Raw genomic sequence first — 18,095 nt, forward strand, 5'->3', positions numbered from 1 at the left:
AACTTCAAATAAATAGTTTCAACAGTATTTCCAAATACCCCCGGTATACGGTGTAGTTGGTGTACCGTCCAAGCCTATACTATACGCTATAATATTTGAAGAGGTTACCAATAGGAATATTAACACAGATTTGCATAGTAATCATCAATAGTTATGCACTACTTATGTGTAGCTACTGAACGCCTGTATCTCCAAAGCCCTCACATCAGCAGAGCCACACCAGTGCCACAGTGGCTTACTGTGACTTGAGTCTCTAAAAGATGATTTAATGTAATGAGGCTTGTGATCTATATGGGCTGACACAGTGTGAGGGGGGGGATGCTGATATAGTCTGCTCTCTCTCTCTCGCTGTGCTGGCTTCTGGCTCACAACCCTGGCCTGAGCAGGCCAGCACCTTAGCTACAGTATTCAACAGCAAGCATGGAGAGCCCAGCATAACACATTATAGACAGTGACACCCCAGCAGGAAGCATAGAGCACTCTCCATAGGCAGAGGACAGCAAGATTCAACACGTGCACGGCACACACACTTTAAACATTTATTTGGAGAAATGTGTTTTTGTTTGTTCTCTTGTATGTACCTTTGCCTCCTGCCTGCCCACCCTTACGACCGCAAGACACGTTTACCTTTTTCACACTGCCCCTCTTTTGAAGGTGTGCTTTCCTCCTTTCTAATTGGCAGAGATCCGTAACCAGTTGGTGGAGCAGTTCCGATGTCTTGAGCAGCAGTCGGAGTCCCGGCTACAGCTTCTGCAGGACCTACAGGAATTCTTCCGCCGCAAGGCCGAGCTGCAGTTGGAGTACTCCCGAGGCCTGGACAAACTGGCCGAGCGCTTCTCCGGAAAGATACGCTCCTCCAGGGAACATCAGCACTTTAAGTGAGTATTGTTGTGTTGTGTGTACGGTCTGTCTGGTAACTCTGTAATTGTGCTATTGTCTTATCGTAGGACTGTATGATAAACAAACAGAAATTATATATACTTGACAAAAATATAAACGCAACGTGTAAAGTGTTGGTCCCATGTTTCATGAGTTCATATAAAAGGTCCCAGAAATTTGCCATCTGCAAGGAAGGTGTATTTCTCAACAATTTTGGGCACAAATTTGTTTATATCCCTCTTAGTGAGCATTTCTCCTTTGCCAAGATAATCCATCCACCTGACAGGTGTGGAAAATCAAGAAGCTGATTAAACAGCATGATCATTACACAGATGCACCTTGTGCTGGGGACAATAAAAGGGCCTCTCTAAAATGTGCAGTTTTGTCACACAACACAATGCCACAGATGTCTTGAGAGCGTGCGCAATTGGCATGCTGACTGCAGGAATGTCCACCAGAGCTGTTGCCAGATAATGTTAATTTCTCTACCATAAGCCGAGGTCGTTTTTGAGAATTTGGCTGTATGTCCAACTGGCCTCACAACCACAACCACAGCCCAGGACCTCCACATCCGGCTTCTTCACCTGCGAGATTGTCTGAGACCAGCCACCCGGATAGCTTATGAAACAGAGTAGTATTTTGGTCTGTAATAAAGCCCTTTCGTGTGGTAAAACTCATTCTGATTGGCTGGACCTGGCTCCCCAGTAGGTGGGCCTGGATCCCCAGTTAGTGGGCCTATACACACACACACAGAGAGACACATATATATATATATATATATATATATATATACACACACTGCTCAAAAAAATAAAGGGAACACAAACAACACAATGTAACTCCAAGTCAATCACACTTCTGTGAAATCAAACTGTCCACTTAGGAAGCAACACTGATTGACAGCTCATCCAGGATGGCACATCAATGGGAGCTGTGGCAAGAAGGTTTGCTGTGTCTGTCAGCGTAGTGTCCAGAGCATGGAGGTGCTACCAGGAGACAGGCCAGTACATCAGGAGACGTGGAGGAGGCCGTAGGAGGGCAACAACCCAGCAGCAGGACCGCTACCTCCGCCTTTGTGCAAGGAGGAGCAGGAGGAGCACTGCCAGAGCCCTGCAAAATGACCTCCAGCATGCCAAAAATGTGCATGTGTCTGCTCAAACGGTCAGAAACAGACTCCATGAGGGTGGTATGAGGGCCCGACGTCCACAGGTGGGGGTTGTGCTTACAGTCCAACACTGTGCAGGATGTTTGGCATTTGCCAGAGAACACCAAGATTGGCAAATTCGCCACTGGAGCCCTGTGCTCTTCACAAAGGAAAAGCAGGTTCACACTGAGCACATGTGACAGACGTGACAGTCTGGAGACGCTGTGGAGAACGTTCTGCTGCCTACAACATCCTCCAGCATGACCGGTTTGGCGGTGGGTCAGTCATTGTGTGGAGGCATTTCTTTGGGGGGCCGCACAGACCTCCATGTGCTCGCCAGAGGTAGCCTGACTGCCATTAGGTACCGAGATGAGATCCTCAGACCCCTTGTGAGACCATATGCTTGTGCGGTTGGCCCTGGGTTCCTCCTAATGCAAGACAATGCTAGACCTCATGTGGCTGGAGTGTGTCAGCAGTTCCTGCAAGAGGAAGGCATTGATGCTAAGGACTGGCCCGCCCGTTCCCCAGATCTGAATCCAATTGAGCACATCTGGGACATCATGTCTCGCTCCATCCACCAACGCCACGTTGCACCACAGACAGTCCAGGAGTTGGCGGACGCTTTAGTCCAGGTCTGGGAGGAGATCCCTCAGGAGACCATCCGCCACCTCATCAGGAGCATGCCCAGGCATTGTAGGGAGGTCATACAGGCACGTGGAGGCCACACACACTACTGCGCTTCATTTTGACTTGTTTTAAGGACATTACATCAAAGTTGGATCAGCCTGTAGTGTGGTTTTCCACTTTAATTTTGAGTGACTCCAAATCCAGACCTCCATGGGTTGATAAATGTGATCTCCATTGATAATTTTTGTGTGATTTTGTTGTCAGCACATTCAACTATGGAAAAAAAAAGTATTTAATAAGAATATTTCATTCATTCAGATCTAGGATGTGTTATTTTAGTGTTCCCTTTATTTATTTGAGCAGTGTATATATGTGTATATATATATACACACACACACAGAGACACATACACACCCCCACACACACATAGAGAGAGAAACACACCCACACACACACGCAGCGAGAGAGAGAGAGACACACACAGAGACAGACATGTCCTTATTTACTATTGCACTTGACCTGACTATGCAGCCCCTTGCTTGACATCCTCCTTGGCTTTTTGAGTAGCTTCCTCTATGGTCAATTGGTTTTAGTGGAATCTATATGGATGAGATACCGTGTAGACTATCAGAGAATACATGGATCATTCTTCCCTCTTTCTCTATTCTCCTCTCCTTCTCAATTTTCTTATCTTTCTCTATTATCCTCTCTCGACACCCCATTGTCCCAGTTGCACCCTCCTCACATTAAATGGCAATCATTATTTCTGTCTTTCAAAGGTGTGATTCAGAACTCACCGAGTGCTGCACTCACTTGGCTGCTAGAATCTCCATGTTTAATAATTCCATCCATGCCTCCCTCTTCTCCCGCCCTCGCTCCAGAGCGCTCTCTCTCTTTTTATTTCCTCAAACCTTCAGTGGTCTCCTTCCCTTTTTATCAGTTTTGATATTTTCAGGTTTTCAAGTTGCTCGAGAAGAATGCATGCATGGGGAAAAGGGTCATTATACCATCTCCAGTTCCGTGCAGTGCAGATCTCTGCAGTGTTGGTCCCCTGCTGGTAGTGGTCTGTTATCTGCAATGGACAGCTCAGAGACAGCTCTTAGAGTATATAACCTCTATAAGAACTTCTTAGACTATAATTCTGCCAAGATAGTTTACTTTGATTCAGTGCAGAGCTACTTGCTGGGTCGGGCCCCAATTGAGTTCCTGAAAGCCGACTGTATGTCCAGGATCAATCATTCACATCCTCCACCACAGATAGGGAAGCTATGGGGACTTTCTATTCAAAGGATGCTGGATGAAAAGGAAGGACCTGACGAGAGCCCCAGAGGTGTGGGCTGTGGAGTAGCCTAGGCTACCCGGAGCAACATATTAAAGCTAGTCTCTTTTAACTATCCACGCCAGGAACTTCTTTCCTTATTCTTTTTATGGTCTGTTTTGACATCTTTTCACTTGTATGGTTGGAGAGACTGGAGTCAGGTGCCCCCAGAGTGTGGAAGATTTTGAGCAGAGTTTGAGTCTATTTGAAATGGAAGGCAGTCAATTCAGGAAGTAAATTCTCATACAATAATACAATAAAAAGTTTTGCAATCACTTCTCTATACACTGAAAAGTAAATGCAATTTAAAAAAATTATATATATTATTTGTTATTATTTTTAATTCAAATCCCTTCTTGAATTGACTGCCTTCAATTGTAATTGACCCCAACCCTTACTTGGAAAGACTGACTGAGATCAAGACTCTGCTCCTGTGGAAGACTCTGATATGCATTATGATGTGTCAGTAATAATTAAGGAGAGGAACCTCGAACTGTACACTATCGTTTCATTATAACAATTACATCGCATTAAAGAAACGGGCGAACCGTCCTCTTGAAGCAATGTCATGAGGTTTATTCTGAGTGGTGTAGTGCTATATGACTGGTTAGCTTGCTGTCGTTGTGCAGACTCCTCCTAAGTCACTTGTTCGTTACTCAACCTGTGGTTATTGATGGGTTTGTAGAAAAGACTAGACGTTCCTTATCAAATAGGCTTTTGATTGTGATATGCAGAGCGGTGCATGGTTAGCAAAATGTCATAATATAAAATATATTTCCCCCCTCACACAATGTTACTTCAGTCAGCATGCTCAGCTGAAGACGTCTATCTGACCCTGTGTTGAAGTTATATGCAGAGCGGTGCATGCTTAGCAAAATGTCATAATATAAAAGATAACCCCCCCCACACACACAATGTTACTTCAGTCAGCATGCTCAGCCCAAGATGCCTATCTGACTGTGGTGGTGAGACTTAGTTTCCTTCTTTCACTGTGTGCTACTTCCTTTTCCTCCTCTACAGGAAATGAAGAGAATGTGATAAACGTATGTCTCATCTCCACATCAAAGCTTCATCTCACCTACAGGCTTTCATTTAACAACACCTCACCTTCTCTGCTGTTAATTTCCACACTAGTATCTGCTAGCTAAACGATAGTGGGGACAAGCAATAATATTGGTTACATTAACCCCCCTCCCCCTGTTATTTCCAGGAAGGACCAGAACCTGCTGTCGACAGTGAACTGCTGGTACTTGGTCCTGAACCAGACAAGGAGAGAGAGCAGAGATCATGCTACCCTCAGCGACCTCTACAACAACAACGTCATCTTCCGCCTGGCACACGTCGGAGAGGATGTCATCAGACTTTTCAAAAAGGTCAGGACCCCCCCCCCACACACACACACCACAAGCACATGCACACAGAAGCTGGAGGAGGACGCAGGTGATACAGGGAAAGGAAATGAATTTGAAGGAGGGAAAGATGAAGTGGAAGCACATAGGGGTGATTACACACACACACGCCTGGGATTATAACCTACAGTATGTGCTGTCAGGCTGGGCTAGTACCCACCCTGTCTACCTCTGGATGGCAGACCTACAGCTGGGAGATGTGTTCCCCACCTTCAAATGTCTTTTCTTCCCTTTCTCTGCGTCACCTGCTCCCTCCTCCAGCGTTTCCTGTTCTTCACAACATCTTTGTCTTTCTAAAGTGGTAAAGAAGCTACATCTGGTAAACAAACTACAAGTATAATCTCAGCTTCTATCCTGCAATTTTCATGTCATTAAATGACTGAAGGATACATTGCTGCATGAAATGTCCCTGTTAATCTTCACCTAAGTATACACATTAGCTATAGCCTAGGACCCATCAGAGCTATAAAGCATGTCTCAGAGAGAGAGTTAGAGCAGAGAGTGGCCATGGTTCAGGGACTACAGTATGATGGAACGGTCTGGCTGGGGGAAGCACAGATCAGTATCGATCCACAGCAACCGGCTGAGGTCTCACATGATTTATGTCCTCTGGGAATGGATATGCTGTCAGGGGGAGCCGTGATGAGGCTGGGTTACTCTTTCCTGGTGGGTTGTTCCTGCCTGGTGGGCTGAGTTGTTCCTGCCTGGTGGGCTGAGTTGTTCCTGCCTGGTGGGCTGAGTTGTTCCTGCCTGGTGGGCTGAGTTGTTCCTGCCTGGTGGGCTGAGTTGTTCCTGCCTGGTGGGCTGAGTTGTTCCTGCCTGGTGGGCTGAGTTGTTCCTGCCTGGTGGGCTGAGTTGTTGCTGCCTGGTGGGCTGAGTTGTTGCTGCCTGGGGGCTGAGTTGTTGCTGCCTGGGGGGCTGAGTTGTTGCTGCCTGGGGGGCTGAGTTGTTGCTGCCTGGTGGGCAGTTCAGAGAGTGGTGGCTGAGTAATTGCCTGTTGAAAAATTATAAAATCTCTCCCACTGCTGTTGAGTTGTGGTGTAAAGTCTGTTACAATGTCAAGGATGATAGCAGGAGCACCATCTATGCCAGGGTTCCCCAAATGATGGATTTGTTCCACAGGTGGTATTATTTGGCCCCTCACATTTTCTGAGCAAAAAAAAATGTGTCATGGTTGCAACCAACCATCTAAGGGCAGTCACATGGCCGTGACTGTAAAAACACCAGGAAATCAGCTCCAAGTTATTTTAATTTTGCAAATCTGTCCTTAGGTATTCTCACACTAAGAGACCAATGTTAGCATGGTTTGAAATGGTTATTTTAGTCATATGTTATATCTGTTTGGGCTTTTTGAGGTCAATTTTCAGTCTACAAATGATTTGTAATTATGTTCCGGCCCGCCGATCATCCGCTCAAGAAAAACAAATCGTCATGGGCTGATCCCTGATCTATGCATTCCATACTACATACCATCTGGGTTCAATGCAGAAGCAAATATTGTGTAACATGAATACACTAAACCAAAAATAAAGTTAATGAATACTGTTTAAGTTGTTCTTATATGCGTAAATGTAGTGTTGCTGCCATAGCACCAATCTCTGAGGAAAGTGGAGTTCATTAGGCCTAACTCACTGCTGCTGGGCATAACAACCCATGGCCGTGACAACCTACCACCACACTCTGTAGTGTATTACTGAAGAGGAAAACCGTTCCTACTCTTACAGGATTATTTAAACCACTCTGCCTTCCATACTTCCTCGTCTATTAGCTGCCTGCCTGTACACAGCCTTTTTCATAAATAGAGAGAAACAACATGTCGTGGTGTTCAGTCATCTCTCCCATACAAACACGTCAAAGGGAGACACGTCTCTTCCATACAGACACATAATCCCGGGGAAAGCGATGTATTCATGCCTCAGGGAAACAACCAGGTCTGTTAATGGTAAACATGTTCTTCCTGTGAGATTGATTTGCACACTTCATGCTTCCTCTGCTTCTTTTCAGAGCAAAGACATCGGGGTGCAGATGCACGAGGAGTTGGTAAAAGTCACGAATGAGCTCTACACTGTGAGTAAACATCTCATTCTCTCGCTCTCTCGCTCGTCCTTCTTTCTTTCTGTCTCTCTCTGTTGCCTCTCTCGCCCCTCTTTCTTTCTCTCGCTCTCTCACCCCTCTTTCTTTCTGTCTGTCTCTCTCTCTCTTGCCCCTCTCTCTTTCTCTTTCTCACGCTCTCGGCCTTGCTCTTTTTTCTCTCTCTCTCCTTCCTTTTCTCTTCCCCAATATCTTTGTACTGTAAAGTGTTTCCTTCCATCCACTCCCCATGTTTGTTAGTTAGCCTCCTGAAGCTTACGCCATTCCGCTAGACCCACCTCAGACCCTCTGACTCTCTGCTCTGTTGTCTCTGGGTTGCCCAGGATCTGCCCAGAGCAGAATAGCTTTATCAGCACTCCAGCAGCACAGCCTAGCTGCACAGGTCATTTCTTTCTGCCCTGGAGGACATTAAGAATTTGCATTTTTCCTCCCGCTGTGAGAGAAGTTGTAGTTGAAGGAGAAACTGTACTTGCCATTGGCTCTGCTCCAAGCCGACTCAGCAGTTTCCACTGCAGTGGAGGTCTGCTCGCTGCCAAGGTGTGTCGTCACATATTTACATATTCAGCCCATGCTACACAGATCTGTTGTTAAAGTTAATTGGCATCCTTCTCTTCTGTCTGTAAATTGAATGTGTACATGAAGAGTATGCATAAGAAAGCACATGCACACACACACACACACACACGCACACGCACAATCATGAATGCGCAAAGACACCTTTCCCAGGTTATGTTTCAGTTTGATTTGATGAAACCAAATCAAATTGCATTTGTCTCATGCGCCGAATACAACAAGTGTAGACTTTACCGTGAAGTACTTACTCACGAGCCCTTTCCCAACAATGCAGTTAAAAAGTAAGAACATTACAAATGGATTAAAAGAAAATAGTAACACAATAAAATAACAATAGCGAGGCTATATATAAGTTATATACAAGGAGTACCAGTACCGAGTCGTGTACTGGGGTACGAAGTAGTTGGGGTGATGGATTTAGGTAATATGTAGGTTTGGTTAGGTGATTGATTGATTGATTTGAAGTACAATGTACATGTAGGTAGGTGTTTAATTAACTGTTCAACAGTCTTATGGCTTTTGGGTAGTCCACGATCAGCTCCTTTTGTCTTCCTGACATTGTGTGATTTGATGTGTGTGCTTGTGCATGTGTGAATGTGTGTTTGTGACAGGAAGGCACTCATTTGTGAAATGTGATGCCTATTTCTGGCATGCCAGGGCATTGCTCTGTAACATAGACAGTATGGACTCTATCGGCTGTTTAGCCAGAGTCCTGGATTACAATCAATATGTAGAGAATGACATTGTCCACCAGCCAGACAGCTAAACCAGCAGCCACATTACAGAGGCTGGTATTATATCAATTGTATTAGAATGTTGATCCTGTTCGTTTGTTTTGGTTGGAACACTGTGTTGAAATGGACATAGAGTGGCTGTGACTGACTCGTGTCGACACATGCAGTGTCTGTCCATTCACATCCCTCAGATAGATATTTAAGTGTTGTAGGTAGGCCAGTGAGCATTGGTAAAATAACACGACCACACTGTGCAGCAGCAAGCATGCAACCAATTGAAAATGCCTGGGCTTTAAATGCACTAAATGGCCACATGAGGAATGATTCTGCATGACATACAACAGAATGATGCAGATTTTCATTGATTTGGCTTTTTATCATGTGTACGCCTCATTATACGTTCACCTGCACGCAGTCGGTGACATAGTTAATAGCTAGTACTTGTACATACTTGTACATGTTTTATGTACAGTGTTGATGCATAATGCACAATTGAGCGCCAAGCTCGGCTTCAACACGTCCCAAGCTTGATCTGACTTCAAGTCAGAACCAAAGGCTCCTCTCTTGTTTCACACCCAGCAGCAGCCAGAGGAACGAGGAAGGGTTCTCTGTGACTCGGCTCGAGAAAAAGATCTCTGTAACCTTGGCTACGACAATCTTCCTGCTGGTTTCACTTGCGCTCTCCTCACCATCGATTACCTCAGTCAGAGTTGCTAGGAGACGTGTAAGAGAGAGGGTGAGTTTGTAGTGCGTGAGGGGAGAGAAACAGAACAGAAGTAACCTAATTTTAGCACCCGGTCACAAATCCTTAACAGATTTGACAGTAGCTGCCTTTCTGTGTTCTCATTCCGTTTACAGGACACGCGGATTAGTAGGCCGAATCCTAACTTTAGAAATGCACGTCTAAACAATCTCCCGTTGACGTCGTCTGTTACACGCTTATCGTGATGTTTTAGTGTATTGCCTCGTTACTCCGTTGAGTTAGTTAGTCTCATGACCAATGTCAACGTCCAGACCACGAGCCTTGACGTGAACTTCGTGTACATGTAGTTGATTTTTAATGTTCTGTACGATGTCCTGTTTTATTGTTCTGTACGATGTCCTGTTTTAATGTGCTGTACGATGTCCTGTTTTAATGTGCTGTACGATGTCCTGTTTTAATGTGCTGTACGATGTCCTGTTTTATTGTGCTGTACGATGTCCTGTTTTAATGTGCTGTACGATGTCCTGTTTTAATGTGCTGTACGATGTCCTGTTTTATTGTGCTGTACGATGTCCTGTTTTATTGTGCTGTACGATGTCCTGTTTTAATGTGCTGTACGATGTCCTGTTTTAATGTGCTGTACGATGTCCTGTTTTAATGTGCTGTACGATGTCCTGTTTTATTGTGCTGTACGATGTCCTGTTTTATTGTGCTGTACGATGTCCTGTTTTAATGTGCTGTACGATGTCCTGTTTTAATGTGCTGTACGATGTCCTGTTTTAATGTGCTGTACGATGTCCTGTTTTAATGTGCTGTACGATGTCCTGTTTTAATGTGCTGTACGATGTCCTGTTTTAATGTGCTGTACGATGTCCTGTTTTAATGTGCTGTACGATGTCCTGTTTTAATGTGCTGTACGATGTCCTGTTTTAATGTTCACACTGACACACCGCTCTAACCCTTGTCGTCCTCCTGTCCCTGGGTAGGTGATGAAGACCTACCACATGTACCACGCCGAGAGCGTCAGCGCCGAGAGCAAGCTGAAGGAGGCGGAGAAACAGGAAGAGAAGCAGATTGGAAAGGCCAATGAGGTCAGCACCAGCCTCATGCGCCACGACGACCGCCCACAGCGACGCAGCTCCGTCAAGAAGATGGAGAAGATGAAGGAGAAGGTGTGGCTTGGGCTGAGTGTGTGTGTGTGTGTGTGTGTGTGTTCTCCCAATTGTCTGTAAAAGCTCTGAGGACTTGGATGCATTAGCCTCTGACATTTCATTAGTTAATGTACAGTATATACTAATGACCAGAAACGTTAACTGGTTTTGTTGCCGTGGTGAGACTGGACCTCTTGTTTCATATGTCGCATGTAAATGATTTTGATCAGATTAGACTTCCGTAGATGGAACAAAATGTTTTACACCCTTGCTATAAGAATCCTTTTAGAGAGATCATCTATGGTTTACTGATTTTTGTCTCTCTGTCTCCCTCTCTTACTATCCCCCCCCCCCTGTCTCACTCTCTCTCTTCTTCTCCCTCTCTCCCCAGAGACAAGCCAAATACTCTGAAAACAAGCTGAAGTGCACTAAAGCCCGGAATGACTATTTGTTGAACCTGGCCGCGACCAATGCTCTGGTGGCCAAATATTACATCCACGATGTCTCTGACATGATAGATGTGAGTGGGTGGAACAGGACATGCTGATTACAACAACATGAGAATGGAAGAATCCATTTGGTACACAAAAGCCCAGTAGCATCTTGTAATACAGGGTATTTTATTCAAAGTTAGCGTTCTATTGATTGCAATGAATAATAGATACAATAGTTTGATTGATTGAAGCAGAGTAGCATCTGACACAGTATCTCCTATTTTGTTTGAAGTTAGCATTTTATTGATTGCAATGGATTTAATGAATAATTGATACAGTAAGATAGTTTGATAGATGGAAGCATAATAGCGTCTTGTGACACAGTATCTCTCCCCATTGGTTTGGGAACTAACATTATGTGCTTCCCAATGGTGGTAACCATAGAAATATAATTACTAGAACAGACATTTCCATTGTAGTAGTTCTAATTCTATGGTAATGACTGTATTTGGTATACATATTTAGTAGACATTTGAGGAACGATTGTCAGGTTCTAGATGGGAAAAAAACAATGATTGTGAACGTGACTTTTATGACTGGGTAGTTTTCTTACTCATCCCAACCTGGATGAGGTTTATGGTTATTGCTGTCATAATGACTGTGTATTTTCCCTGTCTGTAACCTGGGGAAAGGGTTAGTTATTTCTATGGTAATGACGGTGTGTTCTGTTGTCCATGCCTCCCCCCCAGTGCTGTGACATGGGCTACCATGCCAGCCTGGCGCGGACCCTGAGGACCTACCTGTCTGCAGAGTACAGCCTGGAGACGTCCCGCCACGAGGGGCTGGACCAGCTGGAGGGGGCCGTGGATGCCATGGATGTCAGAGGGGACAAACACAGGGTCATGGACATGCACAGTCAGATCTTCTGCCCGCCCACACGCTTCGACTACCAGCCACACATGGGCGACGAGGTGAGGGAGGCGGAGGGTGCGTGATTGGAGGGGTGATTGTAACAGCAATGCCAGGGTCGAAAATATACTGCTGAAAATTCTGCTTTTTTTTTTCAAGCAGATTTTCTCTCTACTCAGCCTCTCTGCCTCCCTTTGTCTGTCTTGACTTGAGGTTTCAAGTGCAACATTGTATCAAATCAATCAACTGGGTCTGGCCTGAAGCTGTGTCTAGTGAACTTTGCAACATTCTATCAACTAGCCTATTCCAGGCCTTCAAGGTTCCCCATGCCAGTGAGCTTGGGTCAGACAGCTGTTTTTGTGCAAGGGAAAGGTATTTTATGACTTTTCCACTGGATATATGGCATCATCAGATCATGGTATTTTGCTCTTTCACAATGAGGCTTGGTTATTATTGAGGAGGAGATTGCTGGAAATCATTTTCAAATAGGAACTATTAGGCTATCATCTGCAAAGATGTTTAAAAAAACAAAAACAAGTCTTCATTGACTTACTCTTACTGTGTGGGGTGAAGAAATAATAACTGAAAAGCTCAGCTTATTAGTGGTAGGTATGGTGAGTTAAGACCAGCAGAAAACATCCCCAAATGGGCACTTTCCTACATATGTGCGCAGCAGGCCAGGTAGGCTACTTCTCTGCTTGCTCCTTCAACATGAACCAGACAAAGAAACCAGACCCATGCTCATTGCTCACATGGAGCACTCCAAACAAAAGATGATGAATAATATTGGCAAAACTCGTAAATGATAGTTACGAAATGAACCTAAACTTGTTTCTCACAAGTGTAGCAGGTTGTGAACTCTGGAAAACACATTTCCACCCCAAGAATGAGAATGGTAAATGACTATAGGCCTAATTAGTAATACGATGCATTAACAGAAATGAATGTAACCAAATGACGGGCATTAACGGTATGGTGACGTACAGTATGTCATGGGAATGGATCATGATGAACAATCAAAGGGCAAATAAAACAATGAATGTGCAAAATAATTGGTGGGAGACAGTTGAGTGCGTTCTGGAGAGAGACGCGCCTGTAGTCTTATTTACGTCCCTTGTCTCAACATTTAAAAATATACACATCTTCACACATATCGTAGATGCTTTTCCGCTGACAGCTGCAACTCAATAATCAACTAGGCCTTTTGCCACCTGCGCTGCCTATGAAAGACTTCCTCATGTGCCATTTCTCTCCTGTTCTATTGGTTTTCATATCAACTTTCTTTTGTTGTCCAGAAGCCAAAGGCACAATCCTAGTCATATTAGCAACCCGTCCTAGTCTTTCTAAGTAGATTTTCATCTCTGTCCTATACCGCTGGCATCAGGTTCACTGTTTAGAATCCCGCAAATGATTGAAAATTACGTTTTTATTGGCTGCTTTATTGCAGGAGTTGCATGTTCTTTTAAAATGAATTACCATAATGTTGTTAGGTTCTGATTATTAGAGTAATAACTCAACGGACACTGTGAAATCTTAAACCCAAGTTTATTCTTCCCAAAGGAACGAACAGCTGAATCGATGAAAACATATTCACCCAAGCACTATTATTTAACTCTTTCTCCTTTGCTGTGTCTCCTCCTACCCATCTGAACAACCAATGCATCTCTGTTGCTAGACAGAACCTTAGTGATATCTGTTCTTCCTCACTTCATCTGACCTGGCCTCTACCCCAAAGTGCTCACTCCTCACCAACGCAAGGCTGTCATGGTGACTGGCACCAGACTGTCTCTCTTCTCCTCCCAGAGTTTCCCTCCCATAGGATCCCTGATGGCTAACAATAACATATCCTGACATAATGTAAATGTTATATATTACCCTCTCGCTCTCTCTCTCTCTCTCTCTCTCTCTCTCTCTCTCTCAGTGATATGAAAAAGTATATTTCCTATTCTCAGAACCCAACAATGTAAATGTTATTTCTGTCATTCTGAGCAACGGGGGTAGACGGCCTAATGGGTTACGAACCCAATGCATATGGGTCCTGTAAATGTAAATCTTTAAATCACCTTGTCCGGCGCCACATGTTCTTAACGGAAACCCTGCTCTCTATCTACAGTATCCATCCATCTAATCTAATCAATCTTCACCAGGTGTGTCAGGTGAGTGCCCAGCAGCCGGTGCAGACGGAGCTCCTGATGCGTCACCACCAGCTCCAGTCCCGCCTGGGCACGCTCAAGATAGAGAACGAGGAGGTGAGCTCTAACCCTAACATAGTCACATGGTCAGAGTCAGTAAACTTACCACCTGGGCCATGTTCAGTAGGTAAAACTTGTGGAACATTGTAGATAGGAATGTCATGAGTATTGTCCTTATTGTACATGTCAGAGAATGTTCCAAAAAGGTACCACATCGTTGATTCTTAATAGACAGAAATGAGCACGTGAGAACGATAAATTATACATATCTATGTTTTTTAAATGTTTAAACCCACAAACTTAGTCAATCCCCCAAAAAATGTCCAATGGTCACTTTATGGACGCTATAGTCTCGTTTTAATCCGATGTCTAGACTAGGTAGGCACAGAAAATACTCTTACAACTCAATTGCCAATAACCCTGTTAAAAAGTCTGGTAACGGCCGGACGGCTCATGAAGAAAGGCGAGTAGTGTGTTGTGTACCTCCAAGTCGATTTGCGATTTTTCATCTAGATTGGTATCATATTGGCTTAGATATGATAGTCGGGAGATTTGAATTTAACATTGAGCTTCATCCAATACCTATACTATTGTGTGTTACACAAGTTGTGGCCTGCTGAACATGTTAGGGAAAAACATGCATACAGGATATGGAAACATTCAGTATGTTAAAACTGATACTGTCAGTCTTTTCTTGTCTCTTCAGAAATCCATCTAGGCAGAGGCCTATAGGCAAACATTGTGACTCATGTTTAGATGCACATCATGAATACTCAAACAGACAGGCTTATATCCACTCAGGGCCAACAGATGACCTCAGCAGCTCTGGTGAACCACACACTGACTGCATTACTGTACTGTTGACCATGTTCATGTCGGCTGGAGGCGTTCTCCTACTCACACTATAATGAAGCGCGTACACACACACACACACACACACACACACACACACACACACACACACACACACACACACACAGTCCCTCCCTCTAACAAACATTCACACACACAATAATGCATTCACGCACACTCTCTCTCACAAGCAAAGTGTAGCCCCTGGGATCGCCTCTCATCTAACAAGCGGGCAGGGGAGCCCCTACTTTATGAGGACTGTCACCCAAGCAGCGTTCATGCACAATACATCTTCTAAACTGACGAAGGTGTGGCCCTAGGGTTGACTCTCATCTTCCATCTCTTCCCCGTCGCCCACCAAACCAGGCAGGCAGCCAGGCCCTAGCAGCTAGCACTACATCCAGGCCTCCAGCTACAGAGCCTGCCTGCCTGTCTGCCTGCCTGCTGGCTTGATGCTGCTGCAGTGATTCAGACAGATGTGTGTAAAGGTCACCATATTTGTGCTATGCGTTCAGCTGATCTCCTATGAATATGGAGGTGCTCCCTCTGCTCAGTTCCTGTCCCTCTCACACAGACAGAACACCAGTTATCTTCCTAATTATCTTCACACGGTCACACACTCACACCAGAAAACATGTCCCCTACCGGGCTGACTGAACTTTACATTATATATTATGCAAGCGGTTGTAGGATGTAGTACTGTGATCAAGATGGTGTCTGCAGAAGTCATACTAGTGTAGATGTGGGACATTTTGTTCTTTCATTTTACATTTAGCTCTTAAAGGAAAAATCGACTCAAACTATCTTTTGTTATTTGTTTCATTAGTCCACTGTTCATACAGTCCCATACAGATTTATACAAGCATTATACAATTACAATTGAAGTCTCATTGTGTGCAAGGAAAACACTGTGAATATTGATGTTGTGACACAGTTTAATAATGACTCTTCCCTTTTTGTATTTCTTAGGTAAGAAAGACCCTGGATGCCACCATGCAGACGCTGCAGGACATGTTGACGGTCGAGGACTTTGATGTGTCTGAGGCTTTCCAGCACAGCCAGTCCACTGAGTCGGTCAAGTCTGCCTCGTCCGACTCCTACATGAGCAAGGTCAACGTTGCTAAGAGACGAGCCAACCAGCAGGAGACGGAGGGCTTCTACTTCACTGTGAGTGGCTCTGATAAGTCACTTGACTTAAGACTTCACTGTGATTGGCTTTGACAACTAACTACGCTTACAAAGCATCAGAAATGTTTTTTTTTCTTCTCATTTGTATGAATGCTTCCTGGTACAGTACCTTGTAAAAGTTTTCACCCCCCTTGGCGTTTTTTGTATTTTGTTGCATTACAACATGTAATTTAAATAGATTTTTATTTGGATTTCATGTAATGGACATACACAAAATAGTCCAAATTGGTAAAGTGAAATGAAAAAAATTACTTGTTTCAAGAAATTCAAAAACAATTAAAACGGAAATGAGGTGCGCGCATATGTTTTCACCCCCTTTGCTATGCATATGTGTTCACCACCTTTGCTATGCATATGTTTTCACCCCCTTTGCTATGCATATGTATTCACCCCCTTTGCTATGCATATGTATTCACCCCCTTTGCCCCTAAATAAGATCTGATGGAACCAATTACCTTTCCGAAGTCACATAATTAGTTATATAAATTCCATCTGTGTGCAATCTGTTTGTCACATGATCTGTCACATGATCTCAGTATATATACACCTGTTCTGAAAGGCCCCAGAGTCTGCAACACCACAAAGCGGCACTATGAAGACCAAGGAGCTCTCCAAACAGGTCAGGGACCTGTTGTGGAGAAGTACAGATAAGGGTTGGGTTATAAAAAAAAACAATCATAAACTTTGAATGTCCCACGGAGCACCATTAAATCAATTATTAAAACATGGAAAGAATATGGCACCACCACAAACCTGCCAAGAGTGGGCCGCCCACCAGAACTCACTGACCAGGCAAGGAGGGAATTTATCAGAGAGGCAACAAAGAGACCAAAGATAACCCTGAAGGAGCTACAAAGCTCCACAGCGGAGATTGGAGTATCTGTCCATAGGACCACTTTAAACCGTACACTCCACAGAGCTGGGCTTTACGGAAGAGTGGCCAGAAAAAAGCAAGCCAACACTTTTGGTGTTCGCCAAAAGGCATGTGGGAGACTCCCCAAACATATGGAAGAAAGTACTCCGGTAAGATAAGACTAAAATTGAGCTTTTTGGCCATCAAGGAAAACCCTATGTCTGGCGCAAACCCAACACCTTGCATCAACCCGAGAACACCATCCCATGCTGTGGGGATGTTTTTCATCGGCAGGTACTGGGAAACTGGTCAGAATTGAAGCAATGATGGATGGCGCTAAATACAGGGAAATTCTTGAGGAAAACCTGTTTCAGTCTTCCAGATATTTGAGACTAGGAAGGGAGCTACACCTTCCAGCAGGACAATGACCCTAAGCATACTGATAAAGCAACACTCGGGTGGTTCAAGGGGAAACATTTAAATGTCTTGGAATGAACTAGTCAAAGCCCAGACCTCAATCCAATTCAGAATCTGTGGTATGACTTAGATTGCTGTACACCAGCGGAACTCATCCAACTTGAAGGAGCTGGAGCAGTTTTGCCTTGAAGAATGGGAAAAAAATCCCAGTGGCTGGATGTGCCAAGCTTATAGAGACATACCCCAAGAGACTTCAATTTGTAATTGTGTCGATGTAGGTATGTGTGTGGGTAGAGTCCAGTGTGTGTGTGCATAGAGCAAGTGCAGGAGGTTTAGTCCAAAAAGGGTAAATGGCCAGTAGCAGCAGGTAGCCATTTTGATTAGCTATTTAGAAGTCTTGTTTAGCAGTCTTATGGCTTGGTGGTAGAAGCTGTTCAGGGTCCTGTTGGTTCCAGACTCGGTGCATTGGTACCTTGCTGTGCGGTAGCAAAGTGAACAGTCTATGGCTTTGAAGGCAGAATTCTTAGAAAAAAATGTACGTCTTCCTCTGACACCGCCTAGTATAGAGGTCCTGGATGGCAGGGAGCTCAGCCCAGCTCGGCCCCAGAACCTTGTCATCAT

General features: G+C 44.4%; 1 protein-coding gene across 3 annotated transcripts in view; it reads left to right on the plus strand.

The window, feature by feature from the left end:
- LOC115142964 (SLIT-ROBO Rho GTPase-activating protein 3-like) overlaps positions 1-18,095 on the plus strand; it is a 68,417-nt gene that overhangs the window by 22,663 nt on the left and 27,659 nt on the right. For all 3 annotated transcript variants that reach the window (XM_029682877.2, XM_029682876.2, XM_029682878.2), the window contains exons 2-9: positions 683-878; positions 5,179-5,341; positions 7,382-7,444; positions 10,465-10,650; positions 11,021-11,149; positions 11,813-12,034; positions 14,120-14,221; positions 15,986-16,183. In XM_029682877.2, coding sequence (XP_029538737.1) covers positions 683-878; positions 5,179-5,341; positions 7,382-7,444; positions 10,465-10,650; positions 11,021-11,149; positions 11,813-12,034; positions 14,120-14,221; positions 15,986-16,183 — 1,259 coding nt within the window. The remainder of the gene's footprint in view (positions 1-682; positions 879-5,178; positions 5,342-7,381; positions 7,445-10,464; positions 10,651-11,020; positions 11,150-11,812; positions 12,035-14,119; positions 14,222-15,985; positions 16,184-18,095) is intronic.

The sequence above is a fragment of the Oncorhynchus nerka genome, linkage group LG15 (assembly GCF_034236695.1).
Source record: "Oncorhynchus nerka isolate Pitt River linkage group LG15, Oner_Uvic_2.0, whole genome shotgun sequence".
Taxonomy (NCBI): Eukaryota; Metazoa; Chordata; class Actinopteri; order Salmoniformes; family Salmonidae; genus Oncorhynchus; species Oncorhynchus nerka.